Source organism: Mesoplodon densirostris, chromosome 10, assembly GCF_025265405.1.
Source record: "Mesoplodon densirostris isolate mMesDen1 chromosome 10, mMesDen1 primary haplotype, whole genome shotgun sequence".
NCBI lineage: Eukaryota > Metazoa > Chordata > Mammalia > Artiodactyla > Ziphiidae > Mesoplodon > Mesoplodon densirostris.
In genome coordinates this window covers 107,759,221-107,782,669 of record NC_082670.1, presented here as the reverse complement: position 1 = coordinate 107,782,669, position 23,449 = coordinate 107,759,221, and the positions used below count along the sequence as shown (strand labels likewise).

Genomic DNA, 23,449 nt, shown 5'->3' with positions numbered 1-23,449 from the left:
CTGACTGCAGGCTAGGGCTGGGAGAGAAGCATCTGCAGGGCTGCCGAGGAGGCACGGGACTTGGAGCTGGACAGACGTAGGTTCTGCCTGCGGGTCCAGCCCTCAGGGACGAGGAACAAGACACACACAGTGGCTCTGATCACTGTGTGGGCAGCAGGGATGCAGAGACCCTGGGCTGGCCCCGGGGCCTTTGCACTTGCTGTTTCACCTGCCTGGGGCACCCTGAGCTTGGCCCCTCTTGGCTGGCACCCCGAGCACGGGCGTGAGCCTGTGTGCCCTCCTCACAGGGGCCTTTCCCTATAGTCTGAGGTCCCCTGTCTCCACAGGGCTTCCCACCCGCCCATCCACCACGTCTGCTGTGGGCCTCCTGTCGGCTCCGAGGCCCAAGCCTCGCCTGCCCTGGCTACTCTGCGTTCCAGAACCTGACATGTGCCCGGCACAGGGGGTGAGATCCAACAAACGTATGCTGAGAGATGAGAAGAAACAAGCCTGGCTCCCTTCCGAGAAGGGCCGCAGCCGGCAGCAGGGCGTGTGCATGCCTGACCCTGACCCTGACCAGGGGGCCTCCAGATCCTCCACGTCCAGCTGTCCGGTCTCGAGGGTCTCAGGGGTGGAGGCTGGACTGCTGTCACCTCCCATCCCTGCTCTCAGGGACCCCAGTGACTTTCTTCCCTCTGCTCGCAGTGACCTTGGAAACACAGCGCCAGCCCCCGCACTGTGGAGAAGGCTACAGCCAGCCACTCCCTCTGCAGCTCCCGCCTCGAGACAAGAGCCCCACCTTAACAGCCTCGAGCCACAGAGGAAAGCGAAGAGATCTGTACAGACCGACCGCCAAGTGCCCGCGCAGACAGGCGGCAGAGTCCGGGCGCTGCCACCAGCAGCTGCGACGCAGGGGATGCCCCACCCCTCCAGGTCCCGGGCCCCACGTGTCGCACGCAGACAAGTGCCCACGGGACAAGGAGAGTGTAGGGCTGAGGGGGCAGCACCGGGCGTCGCCTGGCCTACCCACGCCGCCCCCCAGAAGGCCACTCACCACCTGCTTGTTCTGCTGCAGCAGCGGGCAGGACAGGTCCAGCTGGGGGCTGGCGTAGACGGGCACCAGGGTGAGCCTGGAGGGCGGCGCACACACGAACTTCACCACAGCGGGCTCCAGCGCCGGGAAGGGGTTCGTGATGCTGGGCCTGTTCCCCACCGTGAGGGCGATGACCTGGAGGAGCAGAAGCAGCTGTCAGACACCCCAAGTCTGAGTCCCTGCTCCACTGGGAGCCCCTGGGCCTCAGTGTGCTCTTCTGCAGAACTGGGATGGTGGTGATGCCCACATCCCAAGCGGGTTACAACGGTCCAGCGACACACGCCCAGGAGAGAGCTCCCTCAACACGCAAGAGACCTTCCGACAGGGGCCCTGGCGACCTCTACTAACGGAACAGAACCACTGCCTGCTCCTGGGCCCGAGGAAGAGGTGGGTCGGGGGAACACCGTGCAGCTTCCCGGAACCCTACGAAGACCCCAAGGCTGATGAGCAACTTGACAAGCTTGTGCGTTTTGAATGAGGAATCCATAGTGACTTGAAGACACCCATCACATCAAGGTGCAGGCGCTGGAGAGTGTGTCTGATGGACTGAGCCCCTTGGGGAGGGACCAGCTAAGGGGTACAGAGGGCGGGGCCGGTGAGCAGGTGCTGGAGCCACAGCCCTGCCCTCCTTTCGGCTCTTAGAGAAGCTCAGTTGGAGGCTGCAAAGACGGAAATTAAAGGTGCAAGAAAAGACACGGAGATTTATGTTTGCTTTCAGAGCTGGGACCTCAGAAGTCAAGCCCGGGCCGCGTTTTAAGAGCAACACGGCTCACGGCCGGTCCTGAGGGAGCGGCCCCCGGCCTCTCAGTGACACTCACTTTCACACGCCAGAACAGTCCGGTCCAGAAGCCCCTCAGCCTCCTGACCACGAGGCAGGACAGAGGGCAGTGTCCTTGGTGACCCCCAACACCCCAGGAAGCAACCCCAGAGCACCAGGGTAGGGGGCTCTCAGGGAGACCCTGCTGAGGGTCCAACCCCTACCGTCTGAGGGGGATACCTATGACTGAGCCAAGCCAGGGATAAGAAAGTTCTCTACGTTAATTTTTGACTAAGTTTATTCTTGTTGTGGTATTTATTATTATGTCTTTATTTTTCTTATTCTTCAATTGATTTTGTAAAAAAAAAAAAAACAATGAAGCCAGTGGAACTGGGCCTCTCACTGTGCATCTTTTCTGCTCACACCAAGCCAGTCTCGGTGTGGCCGGCTTCATGAGGGTGCCTGGGTGGGTGAGTGGGTGTGTGTGTGTGTGCGCGCGCGCGTTAACATCAACTGACATGCTTTGTACTAGTAAACAAACACAGAAAGGTGTTCTTCACTTCCCCCAAGAAATGGGCTCTCTCCTATCTTTCTTGATTCACGCTGGCCTCCTCACCCCTTGCTTTCTGTTTCCTGGCACCCTGGGAATGGAGGGTTACACCCTGGGACTGAGCCCGGGACTGCCAGGCACAGGGGAACGGAGGGGCGAGCTGCTGCCCTATCCAGCTGATGCCGGCCCTGCAGGGATCACAGATGCATTGTGCTCAGTCCACCCAGGCTAATTTTTTTGGTTTTCAGCTTTAAAAAAAAAAAAAATCAAGACGCTTCATACACCTGAAGTTAATATACTATTGTAAATCAACTATATTTCAATCTAAAAAAAAGATTTCACAGAAAAAAATATTGGGATTCTCGGCTCATCCTGAAACACCGAAAAGATCTGCCCACCCTGGGTCTGCAGTCTCACTCATTTATAATATTGATACTTGCCTGACCCTGGAGGCCTCCGACTTTGCCAGCCCGATCTCATCCCACCCGGACTTGACAGTGGGGAGTGCTGACGCCCTGGAGCAAGAGATCGCCCCAGGTGTGGAAAGAGAGGCAGGACTTGCCAGCGTGTAGCGCGGTCCCAACTGCCGCACCCCACTAGGCCCAGATGGTGCTCACTCAATCACCCCACCAACCTGATCCTCAGTCTGCCTGTCTGTGAAATGGGTACAACAGCCACGGCTGTCTCTCAGGGTTGCCTCGAGGAGTTAGATAAAATAATGCTGCGAGGCACAGCGGGGTGCTTGGGGGACGTGACTTTCCATCCCTCGCTCTGGGCAAGGTGGGTCTGGGAGTGGCCGCCTGCTCACCTGCTCGCCCAAGACCTGGCAGGTCACAAGGATCCAGTGTTGCTGGTGACTCCGGGAGGCAGGGGGCCCAAAGAGAGCCAGACTGACGCTGTCCATGTCCTCAGAGGTGACGTTGCGGAAGAACTTGGAAGGCTCCAGGACCCAGGGTCTGGGACCCCCCTCGAAAAGCATCTCTTTTGAGGAGCCGAGGGTCACCAAGGCGACAGAGGAGGGGTCCACAGCCTGTGGGAGAAAAGAGGGGAAGAGTCAACGTCTCCCTGGGAGAGGCGAGCCTGCCAGGGCTGGGGTGGCTCACTCTCTGGTCCTTGCTTTACTTGGTGCTCGTTGTCCTGCCAGGAAATGATCTGTTTGGGCGTCTGTCTCCCCAACTGGCCTACAGGCTCATTAAAGGAAAGGCATGTCTGTTTCCTCTTGTATCTGCAGCGCGATCTCAACCACATGAGAAATGAAAGACCTTACAGACAAACTGAAATATTTTTAAGAGTAAATTACAACTACACTGTGATACTAGTTCTCTGCCATCTGATTAGCAAAAATCCAACAGTCTGAGCACACACACTACTGGTGAGTCTGCAGGGAAACACGTACTCTTTTATAAAATTAATTAACTTGTTTTTTGAGATATAATTGACATATAACATTATATTAGTTTCATTAGTACAACATAGTGTTTTTTGTTTTTTTTTTTTTGCGGTATGCGGGCCTCTCACTGTTGTGGCCTCCCCCGTTGCGGAGCACAGGCTCCGGACGTGCAGGCTCCGGACGCGCAGGCTCAGCGGCCATGGCTCACGGGCCCAGCCGCTCCGCGGCACATGGGATCCTCCCAGACCGGGGCACGAACCCGTATCCCCTGCATCGGCAGGCGGACTCTCAACCACTTGCGCCACCAGGGAGGCCCCAACATAGTGTTTTGATATTGGTGTATATTGCAAAATGACCACCACGATAAGTCTAGTCAACATCTGTCCCCACACAAAGTTACAATTTTTTCTTCTTGCGATAAGAACTTTTAAGATCTATTCTCTCAGCAATTTTCAAAAACAGTATTATTGAGAAACGGGTTCTATCCCGCAGGAAAATGGCACAACCCCAACAGAGGGAAATTTAGCAATATCTACTAAAATGACAGTCATATTTATCCCTTGTCCAAGCAACATTCCTTCTAGGAATGGACTCCGAAGATATGCCTCCACGAATATATAAAATATACACACAGAGCTATGCATTACAGTATTATCTTTAAGAGTAAAAGCTTGGAAACAGCACAAACACCCATCAGCAGGGGCCTAGTTAGGTAAACTGTGGTCTATCCATAGGATGGAATGTCAAACAAAGATCTTCCCATGTGGATGTGGAGAGATTTACAGGTTATTTTCTTTATGTTCCAAAGAAGCAAGGCGCAGAACAGGATATCTAGCATACTACCTTTGAGTAAGAGAGGAACGGGCAGGGCATAAGAACATATAACAGTTCTTGCTGACTTTTGCAAAAAGAGACACTGAAACTGTAAAATGGAAACTAATCAAAATAGTTTTTGACAAGAGGCAGGGAAGGGATGGAAGTGAGGCTTCTGGGTGTACTTTGAATACAGGTTTAACTTGGGAACCACATAAACAACTTAGACAAAAAATAAGGTTAAAAAAAGCAAACCCTAGGGCTTCCCTGGTGGCACAGTGGTTGAGAGTCCACCTGCCGATGCAGGGGACACGGGTTCGTGCCCCGGTCCGGGAAGATCCCACGTGCCACAGAGCAGCTGGGCCCGTGAGCCATGGCCGCTGAGCCTGCACGTCCGGAGCCTGTGCTCCGCAACGGGAGAGGCCACAACAGTGAGAGGCCCGTGTACTGGAAAAAAAAAAAAAAAAGCAAACCCTAAAACTGAGAAGAAATGGAAACAAATGATTCTACCTGTGACAGGTTGATCATCTCAATGCTGAGAAGACCAAACCTGCATCAATCCCCTCTTCCTGGACTAACTGACCTTAACCTCTTGTGATTCCCAGTATCTTCTAGGCCAAGAGTTGCAAACACCTGTTAGCTCCAAGGTCCAACTCTGATTGGCTGGTAATGGCTATGGGGGTGGGGATCTGTGCTCCTGAGGCTGAATCAGTGCTTGGCAATAAAGGCAGCCAGGATTGATTAGCAATGTCTGCAGTGGGCACAGACGGGCACACACAGAAGCTGTGCCTGCATGAGACCCGAGTCCACAAAGGCAGAGTGACTTCTCGTTCAGAATCGCCAGTGTCTTAGGCACGTGGACGTTACCAGGAACCCACATCAAGGGAGTCCTTGACAGCTTAATGCCCAGAACACACAGAATACTTGACAGTTACCTCCAGGCCCAGCTCCCCCAAGCCCTACTCACCTGGACCCCTTAAAGCCCTGTGAGTGTTCGTGCAGATCAGGGCACACAACGACCCATCTCAGACCCTCTGCAGCAGAGACCCTGTGGGGATGTCATGAGCCTGGGCTGAGCCAAAGCCTCCCCTACCCAGCCAGTGCCATCCTCCCCTGTTCCCTCCATTTTGGCCCACTGTGTTTGCCAGCCCGCTGCTGTGGTCATCTCTGCTGACCTGCTCATCAGACCCCTGATGCTCCGCTCAGCTCTTTCCATGCTCTCACCCCCATGGGGGCTGCTTCCCCCAACTGCCAACAGCCTGAAGCCCTCGCAGGTACAGACTGATAGCCACTCAGCTGTCACCGCAGTCCTGGACCTGGAGCAGTGCCCCAGCCAGATGCACCTCCGTATGGAGAGGGAATGTCACTGCGTGACAGCCTTAAGCTGTCACATACCCTTGAGGATGGAGGCAGGTCGGGGCAAGGTGATGATCTGCCGAGGCCTGTGGGGCTCAGGTCCCCTTGGTTGGGTGCTAAACCCTTAGTAAAGAAAGGGCATCACTTGTCAGTGAGAATTCTGTCCTTTTGACTTTTTTTTTTCAATATGAATAATTTTCTGAATTTGCTGTCAGTTAGCTCTCCAGGCATCCCTCCCTGAACACGTGTGCCCAGGTGTGTACACACACACAATTCCAAGGAGCCCCCCCACAGACTCTATCTTGCTACATGCCCACCAAAGAAACCATCAACAGGGCCCTTTTCCTGCACATGACGAGGGCCTTTGGCCCTTCCTCCCTGGACCACCCTTCCCTCCTCGAGACAGCTGCACGGCCTGCTCCCGTGCTTCACTCAGGCCTCTGCGCAAACCTCCTCCTCAGGGAGGCCTTCTTGGCTCCCCCGTCCAAGGCAGGACCTCCTGTCACCTGTTACCTCCCTGCCCAGCTGGACCGCCCCTCTCACCACCTGCCATCACTTGCTGTGTGTTCTTAAGTGCATTTGCTTCTCTGTCCCCAAAGCTAGAATGAAGCTGTCACTCAGCTGTGTGACCTTAAGCAGGTTAATGTCTATAAGGCTCAGTCTCCCGTCCTATAAAATGGGTACAATGAGAACCCTGCCTCATGGGTTATAGCAGATTCAAGGGGGCATGAATGGGAGCCCTGAACACACATGTAGCATATGCTCAGTAAATGGCCCCCACTACTGTCAACTGTCACCCCCATTTTGCAGACGGAAAGAGTGAAGCCCAGCAAGCAGAAGCAACTCGTCCAAGTTCACCCAGCCGGCGGGCCCGGGTCTGTTCCGACTCCAGATGCCCTGCTCTCACCCGTCTCGTCACCACAACCAGAACAGCTCTGCTATGGACAAAGCAGGTCACTGTAAACCTTGCAGGAGGATTTTTTCCTGACCAGCCCAATAGGAAAGACTGTGCAAAAGTACCACATGTCCTATAATTAAAGCTGGAGAATGATCAATTATCACCTGGCTGTGTAATTCTCTTCCCATCCAGGCATACAAGTGTCACCGAACCGTGTGCCAGGGAGGTAGGTTAATAATCAGCATGGCTAATGAAGGACACTGATAAGTCGTACTGGGGGTGTCAACACGCAGATACCAGAACAAGCCAAGCAGGAGAGGAGGGGCCCCGTATCGCAGTTGAGACCTTCTCTCTCAGGGACTCAGTTTCCTGGTTTGCAAAACAGGAGGGCGTCTGGTCATCAAGAGGCCCTTAGCACTAGCAGTCTGCGTTTCCAGGAGATGGACTACCTGCCTCAGTCCAGGATCCAGAGAAAAGGAGAGGGGAGGGGAGGGGCAGTCAGAGGTGACAGTCCCCCCTGCCACCCCGGCACCTGGCTGACCCAGAGGCTCCAGGGTGCACAGTCCACGCTGACATCACCGGGATGAAGGAGCCAGGCGAGGACCCCAGACCCTGGCACTCCAGGTCCCCAAAGGGTAACCTGCAGGTAGGGTGACAATGTATCCCAAACTGCTGCAGCCAACCAGGCTGAAGAGGAAGTGGTGTGTTGGCCGTGAAGGGAGTTAGAGAACCGGCAAGACAGCCCCCCTCTGTCTGCGGGCCAATTAGACAGAAGAGGTTACAGGTAAGTCAGGCCAGGGGGTGGGGTGGGGGGCTGGCGAGTGGCACCTGAAAGATCTGGGGAGGGTCTTTCTTCTGCCAGTGGGGGGCGTCCTTACAATGTGCTTCCAAGACATGGCCACTCACCCTCCCCGCCAGCAGCAGGGGTCTCATGGGTGTGACTGTCCTTCCCTGACCTCACCCGCTGCCCACTGCTGCAGGAGAACATCCAGCTCCTAACGCATCTAAACCCTCGCTCGACCTGACCCAGGGAGCCTCCACAGTCTCATGCCTCACCCCGGGATACGCACACTCCTTCCGGTGCCCCACCAGCTGAGCTTCCTGCCTTCACACTCTCCTGCTTCTGCGTTCACAGGTGACCTGTGCCCACGGGACTCTTCATTACCTCTACTACACTCACTGTGTTTGTCTGCACGTCTGCATTCCTCACAGATGGGCAGCCTCCCAGGGCACAGAGGGTGAGATATTTCCCTAGATCTGTGTCCGCACCCTGAGCCTTGTACTAACAAAGCACCAGGGACTGTCTGCAGAGTGAACTGGCAAGCACAGGCTGGACAAGAACTGTTAGCTGCCTTTCCAGTTTCCACACTCCTCTCTTCCTCAGAGAAAGAACTTCCATTTTATTAGGGTGGTAAATTGCCCAGCTGAAATGATTCCCCAGTCTCTTACAGCTAGCTGTGGCCAGCAGATTAAGTTCCGGCCAATGAGGTGCAGGTGGAAGCTGCTCTTTTAGACTTCTGACAAGGCTACTACAGGAAGCTAACTCGGCCGAGAGATGAGCTCTTTCCCCTTCTGGCTATATGGAATGCAGATGTGATAGCTGCAGCTCCAGCAGCCACTTTAGAGCATGAGGCAACTTGGAGGATGAAATCCACACATTAGGATGATGAAGTAGAAAGACAGAAACCTGGGTCCCTGATGACTACAGAGCTGCCACACTAGACCTGTGTGAAACCTCTCATGTGAAAGAGGAATAAACTCTCTATTCACTAAGCCACTGTTATTTTGCGTTTTGTTACTTGCAAATACACCTACTCTTAACAGATATCAAGGCACAAGAAAGATGAGAGAAGAGACACATATCCTGTTCTTTCCCCTATAATTCCTCCAGTCAGGAAGCCACCTTTATTGGGGACATGTCCACTTTATCTTCATCCTTACATCCCAGCTTGGGACAGTGAGCTCAGGGGTTGGCCCCTGATGCTCCACCAAACACCCAGATAATCAGACCATGTGGTCATCTGGACAAGCACCCAGGAGGGGTCCTGAAGAACCTCCTACCCAGGCTCCGTCACACGGCTGGCTGTGGCAGGGCCTCCCCAGGATGACTGCTGCCATCTTAGGGACTTTAGTTTTCTCTCAGCCCTGCTCCCCGAGCCCTCTCACCTCCAGGGTCCTGGTCAGTGAGACGATCTTGACCTTTCAAGTTTATGCTGCCATCTTTCCTTTCTCTGCCCTCCCTATCACCCCTTCAACCTTTACTTTTTCCGTGGCATATACAAAATACATCACTTATTAGTTTACTTACTGTCTGTCTCTACCTCTGTCTCTGCTACAATGTCAGCTCATGAGGAAAAGGATCTCTGTGTGGTTTTTTGCACTGTTGTACCCCTAACGTTTAGAGCAGGGACCGGCACCTATGAGTAGGTATTCATATATATTTTGGTTTGGGGGATCAGGAGACCTTGGATTCAGCCCTAGCTAGGTAACCCTGGACACATTTCCCCACTCATTCCTTCTAAATTAAACAACTCTTCTCAAAAAATTAAAACCAGAACTACCATATGACCCAGCAATTCCCATAAATACTTATGGGCATTTATCCAAAGGAAAGAAAAACACTTACTTTAAAGGAAATCTGTACCCCATGTTCATAGCAGCGTGATTTACAATAGCCAAGATATGGAAACAACTTAAATGCCCATTAATGGATGAATGAATAAAGAAGATGTGACATATATATATAGAGATATACAGATATAGATATAATAGAATATTATTCACCCATAAAAAGAAGGAAATTCTGCCATTTGCAACATGGATGGACCTTGAGGGTATCACACTAAGTGAAATAAACCAAGACAAAGACAAATACCTTATGATCTCACTTATAAATGGAATCTAGAAACAAAAAAACAAAAACCACAAACTCATAGAAACAGAGAACAGACTGGTGGCTGCCAGAGGCAGGAATTGGGGGCAAAACGGGTGAAAGTGGTCAAAAAGTACAAACTTCCAATTACAAAATAAGTAAGTCCTGGGGATGTGAGGTACAGCACGGTGACTATAGCTAATAACACTGTGCTGCATATTTGAAAGCTAAGAGGGTAGATCTTAAAAGTTCTCATCACACACACACAATTTGTAACAATGCGTGGTGATGGATGTTAACTAGACTTACTGTGGTGGTCATTTCACAATAGATACAAATATTGAATCACTCTGTTGTACTAAGGAAACTAACACAAGGTTATATGTCAATTATATCTCAATAAAAAATCCAAAACAACCCTTGGTTGTGGTCTGCTCTGTATCAGGCAGTATGCCCAGGGCTAGGGGTGCAGCGATGAAGAATTCTTACGTCACTGAGCTTGCTTCTAATGGCTGAGGGGGAGAAGAAAATGCATCCTAAATCAAGGGGACCAGAGCTATCCTAGTGGCTGGGACTGGTGCCCGGGAAATGCAAGTGCTGACTGGCCCAGCCTGGGAGGCCCACCCCACAGGAGGGGCAGGCCCACGCTCCCCGGGCCTCCCGAGGGAGGCTGCCTGGCCGCACCCTGGAGGAAGGGCCAGGTCTTCCTTGTTCACACAGTAACAGCTAACCCTTCCTGAGCGCTCAATACCTCCTAGGGACGGTTCTCAGCCCACTTGGTTCATTAGCTCAGCTCAACCCTGGGAGGCAGGTGCTCTATTAACCCCATTTACAGGCAGGGAAACTGAGGCCCAGGGAAATTACATCAGCCAAAGTCACAGAGTTGGTGTTGGACCTGGATTAAAAGTCGGGAGTTGGTGTCAAACAAAGGCAGCATGCTCTGAGTAGGAAGACGCTAAATGCCTTCTGCACGGATACGCACGGGGGACCCAGACGCTGATGGTTACCTGGCATCAGGTGAGTGGCACATCCAGACCTGACCCAGGCCCCAGAATCTGCACCACGTGCCAGGGCCAATGTCCCCACCCCAGGGTTCTGTGGAGACCCTGCAGGGTGAGTCTCTACTGGACCAGGAGCCCCTCTGTGCGGATCCCTGTGGGAATCATTTCATCCCCAAGGCTGTCGGCACTCACTGTCTGCCACCAGGGAGGCCCTGCCCCTGCTCCGTACTCCTGATTTCAGCTTGACAATCACCTCTGTAGCTGTCCCCAAAGCTATTCTGAACCATCAGTGTTTTAACACACATTCACCAGAGCAGATGGATAATTTGCATCAGGGAAGGTGGGGAGGGCAGGGCCTGGGGCTCACCTTGAGGGGCAGGTAGGCGGCAATGGTGACGCGGGCGCTCAGGTGGATGTGGCCGTGTTTGTAGCTCACGAGGAGTGCGGTATAGCCCTGGGCCTCTGCCCTCACCGTGACACCGCTGCAGTGCTCAGGCCCCGGCCGCAGCCTCCCTGCAAGAAGAGAACCACGAGGTCACTGAGACCTTGCCTCGGGAAAGACAGGACAGGCTGACGGCCCTCTTCCATTCTGGGCTTGAAACGAATCTTTTTAACTTACCATTTTAAGTATAGTTCCCATACCAAAGAGCACATGACACATGGTAAGCACACAACTCACGATTTTTCCCCCACAAGCTGAACACGCTCTGTTTCCAGGACCAGGATCAAGAAACAGTGTGACCTGCACACGACCCCTGGAATCTCCTGTGGACCCTTCTGGTCAGGAGCCCCGCCCCAGAGGAAAACCACTGTTCACTGACTTCTAAGAGCACAGCTGAATTCTGCTGGCTCTGGACTCATACGAAGGGAACCGCCTTGGTACCTACCCTCTTCAACTCAACACTGGCGGTGAGATTCCACCTTATGTTTCGCACGCTGTGGATCTTCCATTCCCATTTGTGCGTTATGCTGCTGTGTGAACAAACAGCGGTTTCTCCACGCTACAGGGACCACGCAGGGCTGCGACGAGTCACATTGCTGTGCGCGTGTGCGTGTTTCTTTGCGGACGTATTCACCTCTTCGGAGGGGTGAACCCCGAGGAGTGGGAGTGCAGATAATGGGAGTGTGTGCTCAGCTTCCCTCATTATCGCCAATTACCTTTCCCAAAATGGCTGATGGACTTACGCTGCCTCTAGTGGCTGTGAATCATCCCTGCCAATCCTTGGTAAATATTTTCCATCTTTTATTAATTAAAAAAAATTCTGGGGCTTCCCTGGTGGCGCAGTGGTTGAGAGTCCACCTGCCGATGCAGGGGACACAGGTTTGTGCCCCGGTCCAGGAAGATCCCACATGCCACGGAGCGGCTGGGCCCGTGAGCCATGGCCGCTGAGCCTGCGCGTCCAGAGCCTGTGCTCCACAACGGGAGAGGCCACAACAGTGAGAGGCCCGCGTACCGCAAAAAAAAAAAAAAAATCTGGTAAAATACACATTAACATAAACTTTTACCATGGTAACAACAACGTTTCCAGTTCAGTGGCATTAGGTACATTCACACTGTTGTGAACCACAACCCATCTCTAGACCACTCCTCATCTCGCAAAACTGAAACTCTGAACCCATTAAATGTAACTTCCCATCCCTCACCCCCTCCAGCCCCTGGCAACCACCATTCAACTCTCTGTCTATATGAATTAATGCTGCTATAAACATGGACATACAAGTATTTCATCAAGATTCTGCTTGCAATTATTTTGGGTATATGCCCAGAAATGGGATTGCTGGATCATATAGTGGTTCCATGTTTACTGTTTTTTTCTTTATTTTCTTGGCTGCATCAGGTCTTAGTTTTGGCACACAGGATCTTCGTTGAGGCACGTGGGATCTTTCATTGCGGCATGCAGGCTTCTCTCTAGTTGTGGCACGTGGGTTTTCTCTCTCTAGTTGTGGCACCAGGCTCCAGGGCACATGGGCTCTGTAGTTTGTGGCATGCGCGCTCTCTCATAGAGGCCCGCAAGCTCAGTAGTCATTGCACACAGGCTTAGTTGCCCCAGGGCATGTGGGATCTTAGTTCCCCGACCAGGGATCGAACTCGCGTTGCCTGTGTTGGAAGGCAGATTCTTTATCACTGGACCACCAGGGAAGTCCCCCATGTTTAATTTTTTCATGACCCTCCATACTGTTTTCTACAGTGACTGCACCATTTTACATTCCCACCAACAGAGCACAAGGGTTTTACTATCTCCACATCCGCACCAACACTTGTTTTTTTTTCTGTCTTTTTGGTAGGAGCCATCCTAAAGGGGTTTAGGTGGTATCTCACTGTGGTGTTAATTTGAATTTGTATCATGATTAGAGATGCTGAATTTATATCATGATTAGAGATGATCTTTTCATATACTGGTTGGCCATTTGTATATCATCTTTAGAGCAATGTCTATTCAAGTCCTTCATCCATTTTTTTCATTAGGTTATTTATTATTGTCAACTTGTAGGAGTTATTTATATATTCTATAAATTTATTTATTTATTTATTTATTTATTTATGGCTGCATTGGGTCTTCGTTGCTGCGCATGGGCTTTCTCTAGTTGCGGCGAGTGGGGGCTACTCTTCGTTGTGGTGTGCGGGCTTCTTGCGGTGGCTTCTCTTGTTGCGAAGCACCGGCTCTAGATGCCTGGGCTTCAGTAGTTGTGGAACACGGGCTCAGGAGTTGTGGCTCATGGGCTCTAGACTGCAGGCTCAGTAGTTGTGACGCATGGGCTTAGCTGCTCCACGGCATGTGGGATCTTCCCAGACCAGGGATTGAACCCATGTTCCCTGCATTCGCAGGCAGATTGTTAACCACTGAGCCACCAGGGAAATCCCACATATTCTAGGTATGAACCCCATATCAGACATATGATTTGCAAATATTTTCTCCATTCCATAGGTTGCCTTTTATTTTTAAGACTTTTTTAGAGCAGTTTTCGGTTCACAGAAAAATTAAGAGAAAGGCACAGAGATGTCCTACATACTCCCTACCCTCATATATACACAGCCTCCCCCATTATCAACATCTTCTCCCAAAGTGGTACACTTGTTACGACTGACGCTCCTACACTGACACACCACAGTCACCGGAAGTCCACAGTTCATATTAGGGCTCCCTCTTGGTGGTGTGCATACTGTGGGTTTTCACAAATGTGTAAGGACATATATCTGTCATTATAGTATCACACAGAGTATTTTCTGGGCTCTCTATTCTATTCCATTGGACTGTAAGTCTGTGCAAATGCCACTCTGTTTTGATTGCTGTAACTTGTAATAAGTCCTGAAAATGGGAAGAGTGAGATCTCCAAGTCTGTTCTTTTTTCAGCATTGTTTTTGCTATTCCGGATCCTTTGAGATTCCATATGAATGCTATTTTTCTGAATTCATTTTACACCTAAGAGTTTTTTTGGTGGAATCTTGAGGGTTTTCACATATAAGATCATGTTATTTACAAACAGATAAGTTTACATCTGCCTTTCCTATTTTGGGTCTTTCATTTCCTTTTCTTGCTTAATAGCTCTGGCTAGACTTCCAGTATTATGTTGAAGTGGTGATAGCAGGCAACCTTGTCTTGTTCCTGATCTTAGGGTAAATAAAAGCTTTCAGCCATTCACCATGGAGCATGATGTTAGCTGTGGGTTTTTCTTATATGGCTTTTATTATGTTCATGTAGTTTCCTTCTATTCCCCATTTGTAGGATGATTTTACCATAAAAATGTTTTGAGATTGGTCAACTGATTTTTCTGCATCAATTGAGATAATCATGCGGTTTTCTTCCTACATTCTGTTAATGTGGTGTATCACATCAGTTTCAGACTACTGAAACAGTGCATTCCAGGAATAAATACCACCTGTACATGGTGTTTAATCCTTTTAATACGCTGCTGAATGCAGTTTGCTAGTATTTTGTTGAGGATTTGTCCATCCATGTGCATAAGGGATATTGGTCTGTACTTTTCCTGTAGTATCTTTGTATGGCTTTGGTATCAGGATAATGCTAGCTTCACAGAATGAGTTAGGAAGTGTTCCCTCCAATTTTTTAGAAGAAGGATAAGTGTTAGTTCTTTAATTCACCTGGGAAGCCATCAGGTCCAAGGATTTTCTTTGTCAGGAAGCTTTTGATTACTGATCCAGTCACCTTGCTAGTAATGAGTCTATCCAGATTTTCTATTTCTTTGTGACTCGATCTAGGCAGGTTTGGTATTTCTAGGAATTTGTCGTATTATCCAGGTTGTCCAATTCGTTAGGGTACAATTGTTCATAATCCTTTTTATTTCTCCAGTCACCGATAACATCTCCACGTTCACTTCTATTTTAATAGTTCATCTCCTCTTTTTTTCTTAGTCAGTCTAGCTAACAGTCTGCCAACTTTGCTAATCTTTCCAAAGCACCCACTTTGGGTTTTGTTGATTTCCTCTATTGCTTTCCTATTCTCTATTTTATCTCCGCTCTAATCTTTATTGTCAGCTTCCTTCTGCTAGCTTGGGGTTTAATTTGTTCTTATTTTTTTAGTTCCCCAAGTTGTATAAAGTTAGGTTATTGATCTGTGATCTTGTTTTTTAGTGTAAGCATTTATAACTATAAATTACCCTCTTAGCACTGCTAAGTTTGGTATGTCCTGTTTCATTTGCCTTCATCTCTAAGTATTTTCTCGTTTCCCTTGTGACTTATTCTTTGGTACAAGGTTCTTTTGAGTGTGTTGTGTAATTTCCACAAATTTGTTTATTTCCCACTTTTCCTCTGTTACTCATTTCTAACGTCCTCCCACTGTGGTTGGAGAAGATACCTTGTATGACATCTATCTTTGAAAATCTGCTAAGACATAAGTTGTACTCTCACGCGTGGTCTGTCCTGGAGAAGGCCCCACGTGCACTTGTGTGTTGTGTTGGTGGGCAGGGTCACGTGTGTCTTAGATCTGGTTGGTTCACTGTGTTGTTCAAGTCCTCTACTTCCTCACTTATCCTCTCTGTGGTTGTTCTATCCACCCCTGAGAGTGGGGTATTGAAGGCTCCAACTCTTATGTAGAACTGGCTATTTCTCCCTCAGTTATGCCCATTTTCGCTTCATGTATCTTGATGATCTGTCATTAGGGGTGAAAATGTTTACAGTTTTATTTTCCAGCTGTACTGAATATACAGTGTTTTCTTTGTCTCTTGTAACAATTTCTGATTTAAAGTCTATTTGTGTGATGTTAGTATAACCACCATGCTCTCTTATGGTTACTGTTTGCATGGCATGGACTGTCTTTTTCAATCCTTTCATGTTCAAATTTTGTCTTTTTTTAAATTTATTTTTTATTTTTGGCTGCATTGGGCGTTCATTGCTGTGCGTGGGCTTTCTCTAGTTGTGGCGAGCAGGGCTACTCTTCATTGCAGTGCGCAAGCTTCTCACTGCAGTGGTTTCTCTTGTTGAGGAGCACAGGCTCTAGGCGTACAGGCTTCAGTAGTTGTGGCTCGCGAGCTGTAGAGCACAGGCTCACTAGTTGTGGCACACGGGCTTAGTTGCTCCGCGGCATGTGGGATCTTCCCGGACCAGGGCTGGAACCCATGTCCCCTGCATTGGCAGGTGGATTCTTAACCACTGCGCCACCAGGGAAGTCCCAACTTTTTTGTGTCTTTGGAACTAAAATGAGTCTCTTATAGATAGCATGGCGGGATCATACATTTTTATCCATTCTACTAATCTGCCTTTTGTTCAGAGAATTTAATCCATTTACAGTTAAAATAATTACTAAAGACATTTCTTTTACTCTGGTGTTTGTTTTCTGTATGCCTTTTGGCTCTTTTGTCCCTCATTTCCTGCATGGCCATCTTCTTTTGCTCTTAGCTGATTTTTTGTAGTGAATCATTCTACTGCCCTTCTCATTTCCTATTGTGTATATTCTATGGCTATTTTCTTTCTGGTTACCATAGGATTACATTTAACATCCTAAAGTTATAATGGTCTAATGCCAAGTTATACCAGCTTAACTTCAATAACATATAAAAACTCTGCTCCTGTACAGCTCTGACCCCACCCCCTTTCAGTTACTGATGTCACAGAATTACACCTTTATGCATCGTGTGTCCAAAAACAGACTGTGTTTTAAAAATACATTAGTCTCTTAAATCAAGTAGAGAACAAAAAGTGGAGCTACCAACTGAAGTTACAGTAGCACCAGCTTTTCTAATCATCTGTGTATTTACTTAATTTCTTCATGGGGCTTTGTCCTTCATTTCAACCTGAAGGATGCCCCTTGTTGCAGCCAGGTCTGGTGGTAAAGGTTGCTCAGCTTTGGTTCATCTGGGAAAGTCTAAATTTCTCCCTCAGTTTTGAAGGACAGTTTTGTCAGATATAGGATTCTTGGTTGACAGCTTTTTTCCTTCAACACTTTGAATACATCAAGCCCACGCTTGACTCCAAGGTTTCTGATGAGAAATCTCCTGATCTTACTGGAGAAAATCAGATGAAAACTAACTTCCTCTCAGCTCTACAGATGCTAGCAATGTACCTCCACACCCAGGCCAGGTCTCTACTTATCTTCCATGCAGTTTCTTCATATGCATTACTTCCTGGAGCCGACAGTTCTTAGAATTGATAGTAAATGCATTCCCCCCCGTTTTTTTTTTGGTGAAGAATCGCTCTTTAATTGCACAGGGATGGCCCACAGGTGTAGCCGGAAGGACCACACAGAGAACACTTGGATTCCAGGTCTAGCTTTGCTCAAGCCAAGCGGTCCTTGCTGAGTTACTTGTTATAGGAATCATCGCAGAGAGCTAGGCAAACAGAAGGCATTTGTGTTTTCCTCTTTTAATCCCTAGATCAATTGTTTCCAGACTCCAGTATTTTCCAGACCAGCAAAACGGTTCACTTTATCTTATTGGACTGCTCGGTGAGCCGCTGGAATAGATAATAATCATTTGTAATTAGAACATCAATTCTTTGTAGGTAAGTAGGTGTCTTTGGGTTGTTTTAAAAGCCCTTTAATAGTAGCTTGCTTTAACTCCCAAAGAGACTAAATATTCCTCCTGTTATTTTCTTGCCTCTATCCTTGTGCCAGTAAGGCTCTTTCAAAAAAACACATAGCACAAAGGAAAACTTGGGGCCAATGAATTCCTATTTAAATTCTATTCTAATTGTTTCCTCTGTGTGGGTTAGTTGGATTGTGAGCTCCACAAGGGGAAGTCTGGAATCACCTCTCAACATCCCAGGTTTTCAAATACTATGTATTCGACATAATAACAAAAATAATAAAGGTACTTATCGTGTCTTATGCAACAGAGCATTTTCCTATAGTGTCGTGATGTCAGTTGAGTTGTAGTATTATTTTGAGACCAGAGTTTAAGGAAAAGGAATTCAACATTTCAAGTGTTGATATTATAAGGTCTTTAAAAGCCAAAATTATTACACATTTTCAAACTAGAAATGAAAAGGCACTGAATTATCCTACAGTTTAAATTTCGAATAAAGTATATATCAATCTCTAATAACCCACATAAACAAAAAGCTCTTTACGTCCTTTTATTTTAAGAGTAAAGGGGTCTTGAGACCAATCAGTGAGAAAACCACTGTAGTTTATCCCCATCTGTGACTGGTCAGTTTCTTGCTCTGACCTCATAAGGTGCCACTGTAATGTATTTACAGAAAACCTATAGAAGTCCCTGATGGACCCAGGTTTTTGGTCCTTATAGCCCAGGAAGCTGCCTTTGGTGACCTGATGGCCTTGGACCCAGAGTTGGCTTGTTCCACTCACCGCCCCCCCCATTTTGTTTATTTTTTTCATTTTTCCTCTACTCTTTTTCTTTTTTAAAAATTTTCTTTGTTCTTTTTCTCATTTTATCTTAAATTTTTTTCTTAGTATTTTAGTATAGTTAGAATTGTTGGTATAGCTAGCATAGTTAGTGTAGTTACTATTTATTACCATAGTTAGTAAGCATAGCTTCGTTAGCATCACTAGTTAGTACTAGTTAGCATTGCTAGCATTGTCAGTATAGTTAGTGCAGGGCCTCACTGAGGCCTCCCTGCTGACAAGGAGGCTCGTATGGACTGTTCCAGGCTCCTCAGGACCACTGGCCGAGGTAACTTCGCCAAGGTGACATTGGCCCAGATGGCCATCAGGGTCGTTAAGGAAACTCAGCAGAGCTCCTCCAGCCTCCAGGCACTTTTCCATGAAGTCCACAGCATGAGGGTTTTAAAACACCCAACATCATAAAGTTATCCGAGGTCACTGACCGGAGGAGACCTGTTGGACCATTTACAGGACCACAGCCGCAGGACAGACAGAGGCCCGGGGCACATGGGCAGCTGGTCTCCGCCCTGCAGCACGGCCACCAGGAGGGGATCGAGACTGGGACCTGAGCCAGGATACCTCCTGTCTGAGGATGAGATGGACAGGACAGCTGCAGACTTGGGCCCCAGCGTGAGTTCACGGGCAGAGGAGCCTCGCGTCCCCACACGGCTGTACGGGGAGCAAGTGGGCGGCCTGAGGAGGGCCAGGAGTCAGGGCAGAGGCCAGAGAGCCTGCCAGTCCCCCAGCCAGCCTGGAGGCGAGGACCACCACCTCCAGCCCAGCCCTGCGGCGGGGCCCGGGGCCTCCCCTCCACCCACAGCACCAGCTGCCACACTGGAGCCTCAGAGAAAGCCACACGCCCCCAGGGCGGGACCCTCCTGGGCACCGTGACGCTGGGACCCCAGCCTCGTGCTCTGGCAGCCAGAACCAGCAGCGGGTGGCTAGGAGATTCTCGAACTTTATCAGAAAGCATCTACGTTTCAGGCTGCCGGGCAAGAAGCGTCACAGCAAAGTGATCCCAATGTGACCCCTTTTGGAAGGCCCGAGGAAGGGCAGACCGCACTCCCTGCATTTAAATGCAGAGCAAGAGGACGCGGAGCCAGGAGCCTGGCGACACTCCTGGGGCCACGTGGGGCCATGAGGGATGCATCGTGCTATTCTGAGCACGTGTGGCGTTTCTTTGGGGGGCATATTTCAGCATTTTTGTCGGGTGTGTCCCAAGGAGTGCAGGATTTCACCTCGGGTCCTTAGCACCTATGTTCAGCTTTCGTCACTTTTGCCAACTCTCCTTCCCAAAATGGCTGTCGAGTCACACTGCTACTCACAGCTGCACTACATCCCTGCCAATACTTGGTATTTTCCACCTGTTTAAAAAATGCCATTCTGGTGGAATTTTATAGTTTTCTTTCCAAACATTTAGAAAGAAATCATGCTGTGAAGCTCCGCAAGCCTGTCCCCTAGATTCTGCAGCTAACATTTGTTTCTGTTTCTCTGCTGCGTATCTATCTACCACCTTCCCATCCATCAGTCCATCCCACTTTCTTATGCCTCGAAAAGTGAGCCGTGGGACTTCCCTGGCAGTCCAGTGGTTGAGACTTCGCCTTCCAATTCAGGGGGTGCGGGTTCGATCCTTGGTTGGCGAGCTAAGATCTCACGTGCCTCATGGGCAAAAAACCAAAACATAAAACAGAAGCAATATTGTAACAAGTTGAATAAAGACTTTAAAAAATGGTCCACATCAAAAAAATCTTAAAGAAAAAACAAAAAAATGAGCCGCAGGCATCAGTACACTTCATCCTAAACGCTTTCGCACACACATAATTATCTGCAGGTCAGTATTTCTTTAGGGTTCTTTTTCTCTTAAGGTCAAATTTACAGGAGAAACGCACAGATCTGGAGCAGGGCACGCCAGGAATTCTGACAAAGGCAGAGCTGGGACCTGGGACTGTGGAACCCAAACCCTGTTCACTATCCTTTATTCCTGGGACCTCCTGGCTGCAGCCTGTGGACGCCCCTCCAGGGGCATCTCCTGCCATTGGTGGGCCTCTCTCCCCCACACTGATGTTTGCTTCCACCCTAAACGGTGGCGTCACTGTGGACACAGTCCTTGAAGCCCGGTTTCTCCTGGACAGTCAGAGAGGACGCAGCAGCACCTCCAGGGAAGGATGTGAATGCGATGACGTCCAGGGGCGTTCTGTGCCGTCCGACAGCGTCACGCTCAAACGGCTCCGTGAGTGCCGACACCCGCGGTGGCGGCGTGGAAAGCCGCTCGGCCCCACAGGCGAGCCTGCAAACCCCTCTGCTGTCAGCTTCCTGAACTCTGCCAGCACCACGTGGTCATTCCTCTGCTCCAAAACCAGCGGTGGCCCCCACTTCTGGCCCCTGAGGTCCACACCCCCCGAAGCCCCCCGTGATTCCAGATTCGACAGGTTCCGCCACGCCAGGCCACTGTGTACACACACATCCCACGGGCGTGCCCGCGAACGCTGCTCCCCGCCCACTCTAACCCTGCCCAGAGCCCTGCCAGTCCTCGGTTTTCGTCATCTGCAATCGGAGGGCACTCCCTGGGTTGACTCCCCTGGGAAGCAGGGGACTAAGACTCCAGGGTCAGTGTCAGACACACCCAGCTCCATATCCCTCGTGGCCCAGGAACCTCACGGGACCTTGGGCAGTGCAACGCAGCCTCGGTCTCTTCGTCTGACATGTGACCCAAGCACAGCCCCTCTTCCCACGGTGGCTGTGACGCCTGGTGAGGTCACGCATGCCAAGTGCACACGCAACGCCCAGCAGGGTTGACACCCCGTAAGACGGTGGCTGAGCATAGCTGCCACCATCAACACCAATATCACTGCCCGGCCCTGCAGTGGGTGCCTGGCTTCGATGGCCCTGGAGGGATGGACCGTGCAGTCACTAAGGTGTTATAATTCTGTAACCCGTCAGAACCCCTATTTACAGTGTATTCTGAGCACGTGTCACATTCCAGGCACTGCAACGGGCAGGGTGACGTGAGCCTCTACTTCGGATGACACCCATTTTAGAGATGTGGAAACTGAGGCTCAGAAAGCCGAGTGACATGCAATCACATGGCAGTAAGATCCAGACCAGACCACTGCTGATGGTGGACAAGGGGACAAATGCCATTTCTCAGGCTATGACCCTGCTGCTGGTGCAGCCCCTGAATTAGGAATCTGGGGCAGCCCACGCTGAGAACCCAGGCCGTCGGCCCCGAGCCTGCCGTCCGGCGGCCACTCACAGTGCTGCTTTACCTGGGAGCAGCTGGAACACGCCCTGGTTCTCCATCTCCACCGCCAAGTCGAAGTGGGAGCAGTCGCTCAGCGTGACCACCTCGTCAGCCCCACCAGGCATGAGGCCATGGATCCTCAGGGGCAGCTCCAGGCTCTGGCCCACGCTGGCCTCCACTGGGCACGGGGCGAACGCCATGCCACTGGGCTCGATCACGTACACCTGGAGGACAGGGGCGTGCACGGTCGGCAGGTTCCTCACAGGAGGAACAGCTGCTGCTCGGCTTTCCTGATACCCTGTGTAGGAGCACTGAGGACCCATCGGTGAGAAGCCTGAGCCTGGGGGACACGATGGTGTGTACTGGGGGCGGGGAGACCTTCAGGACAGAGCCGTCAGGGAAGGCCTCCCTGGGAAGGTGCTGTAGAAGCTCAGACCTGGTAGCCACGTCAGAGGTAGCCTGACAAAGGTCTGGGAAGACGAGACAGTCTGCGCCAAGGTCCTGAGGCACATAGGGCTCAGCGCGTTGGAGGGACATAAAGGAGGTGAGTGTGCAGGGTTAGAGAGGCATCACCAGCGACAACACTAATACTTCAACCGCACAAAACTTCCCACACGCCAGGCTCTGTTCCAGGAACAGAATGAACCCATCCAATCCTCTCAGCCTCCTTGTTAACAAGGTTCTACTATCAACCTGTCTGCTTGATGAGGAACCTGGCACGGGAGGTCAAGAGCCTGCCCGGCTGGAGCACGGTGGTGTCTGGACCAGGCAGGCGGCCCTGGAAGCCAGGCGGCCCTGGAAGCCAGGTTCTGACCACTACACACGCTCAGGAACTGTCCTCAGGCTCTGGGCTGAGCAGCCAGGTGACAGGGGCACATTTACTACGATAAAGAAGCTTGGGGGCAAGGGAGGGGGCAACCTGGTCACAGATTATCCAAATACTTGACAATTGTGCTGCAGTTAAGGGGTCTCAGTTACAACCCTCCTTACACGAGTTAGATGGATCTTTAGGTAGGTGTGTGTGGATCGAAATAAAAAGAGGAGAAAAATGTGTACGTCAATGTCCCAAACAGTGTAGGAGAAGGTTGGGGATGGACGCACTACATGTGGAGCTTTCATTTCAGCCCTAAATGAGGTAATAAAACAGGCCGAGATCAGGGTCAGGCGTTCAGGAAAGAGTTGGGATCCGGAGGCCACCAGGTGGGGCTGGCAGACGCTCGGCTGCAGGTGGCCACTCCCACCTTCGGCCTTTGCTGAGTTGGTCCCACGTCACTTGGGACGAACACAAGGTGTAGGGTCCCCGTGCAGGGACTCCCGACTTGGACCTGAACAGGAGTCAGAGGAAAGGAATGGGGCCAGTCTCTTGGAGTCTGGGGGCTTTCCCTTCACTGTGAATTTACAACCCATGCCCAGTGGCCCTTCCAACTTGGGAGATTCATAGCTTTCAGGTTGGGGGAATCTTCTAGAATGACTCCTTTGAATACCTCGTGTCTCTGTGTCCTCTGGTCTCCCTTCCAGAAACCTGGCTGGTTCCATCCCTGCCTGGTGTGGGATGGGACGACCATCTCCTGAATTGGCCGTGAGCTCAGGGGCAGGGCTGGACCTGACACTAGATGCTCTCACCACCACCACCAAAGCCAAGTGCAAGACCGAGGGCAAAAGGGTGTTTCTGAATTAAGCCTGAGGCTGGTTAAGACGGTGGC

General features: G+C 50.3%; 1 protein-coding gene across 1 annotated transcript in view; it reads right to left on the bottom strand.

Moving 5' to 3' along the window:
• NUP210 (nucleoporin 210) overlaps nt 1-23,449 on the bottom strand; it is a 100,574-nt gene that overhangs the window by 40,041 nt on the left and 37,084 nt on the right. The window contains exons 13-16 of the mRNA XM_060110319.1: nt 21,772-21,970; nt 11,077-11,222; nt 3,188-3,409; nt 1,034-1,207 (exon numbers count right to left, since the gene is read on the bottom strand). Of these exons, the coding sequence (XP_059966302.1) occupies nt 1,034-1,207; nt 3,188-3,409; nt 11,077-11,222; nt 21,772-21,970 (741 nt within the window). The remainder of the gene's footprint in view (nt 1-1,033; nt 1,208-3,187; nt 3,410-11,076; nt 11,223-21,771; nt 21,971-23,449) is intronic.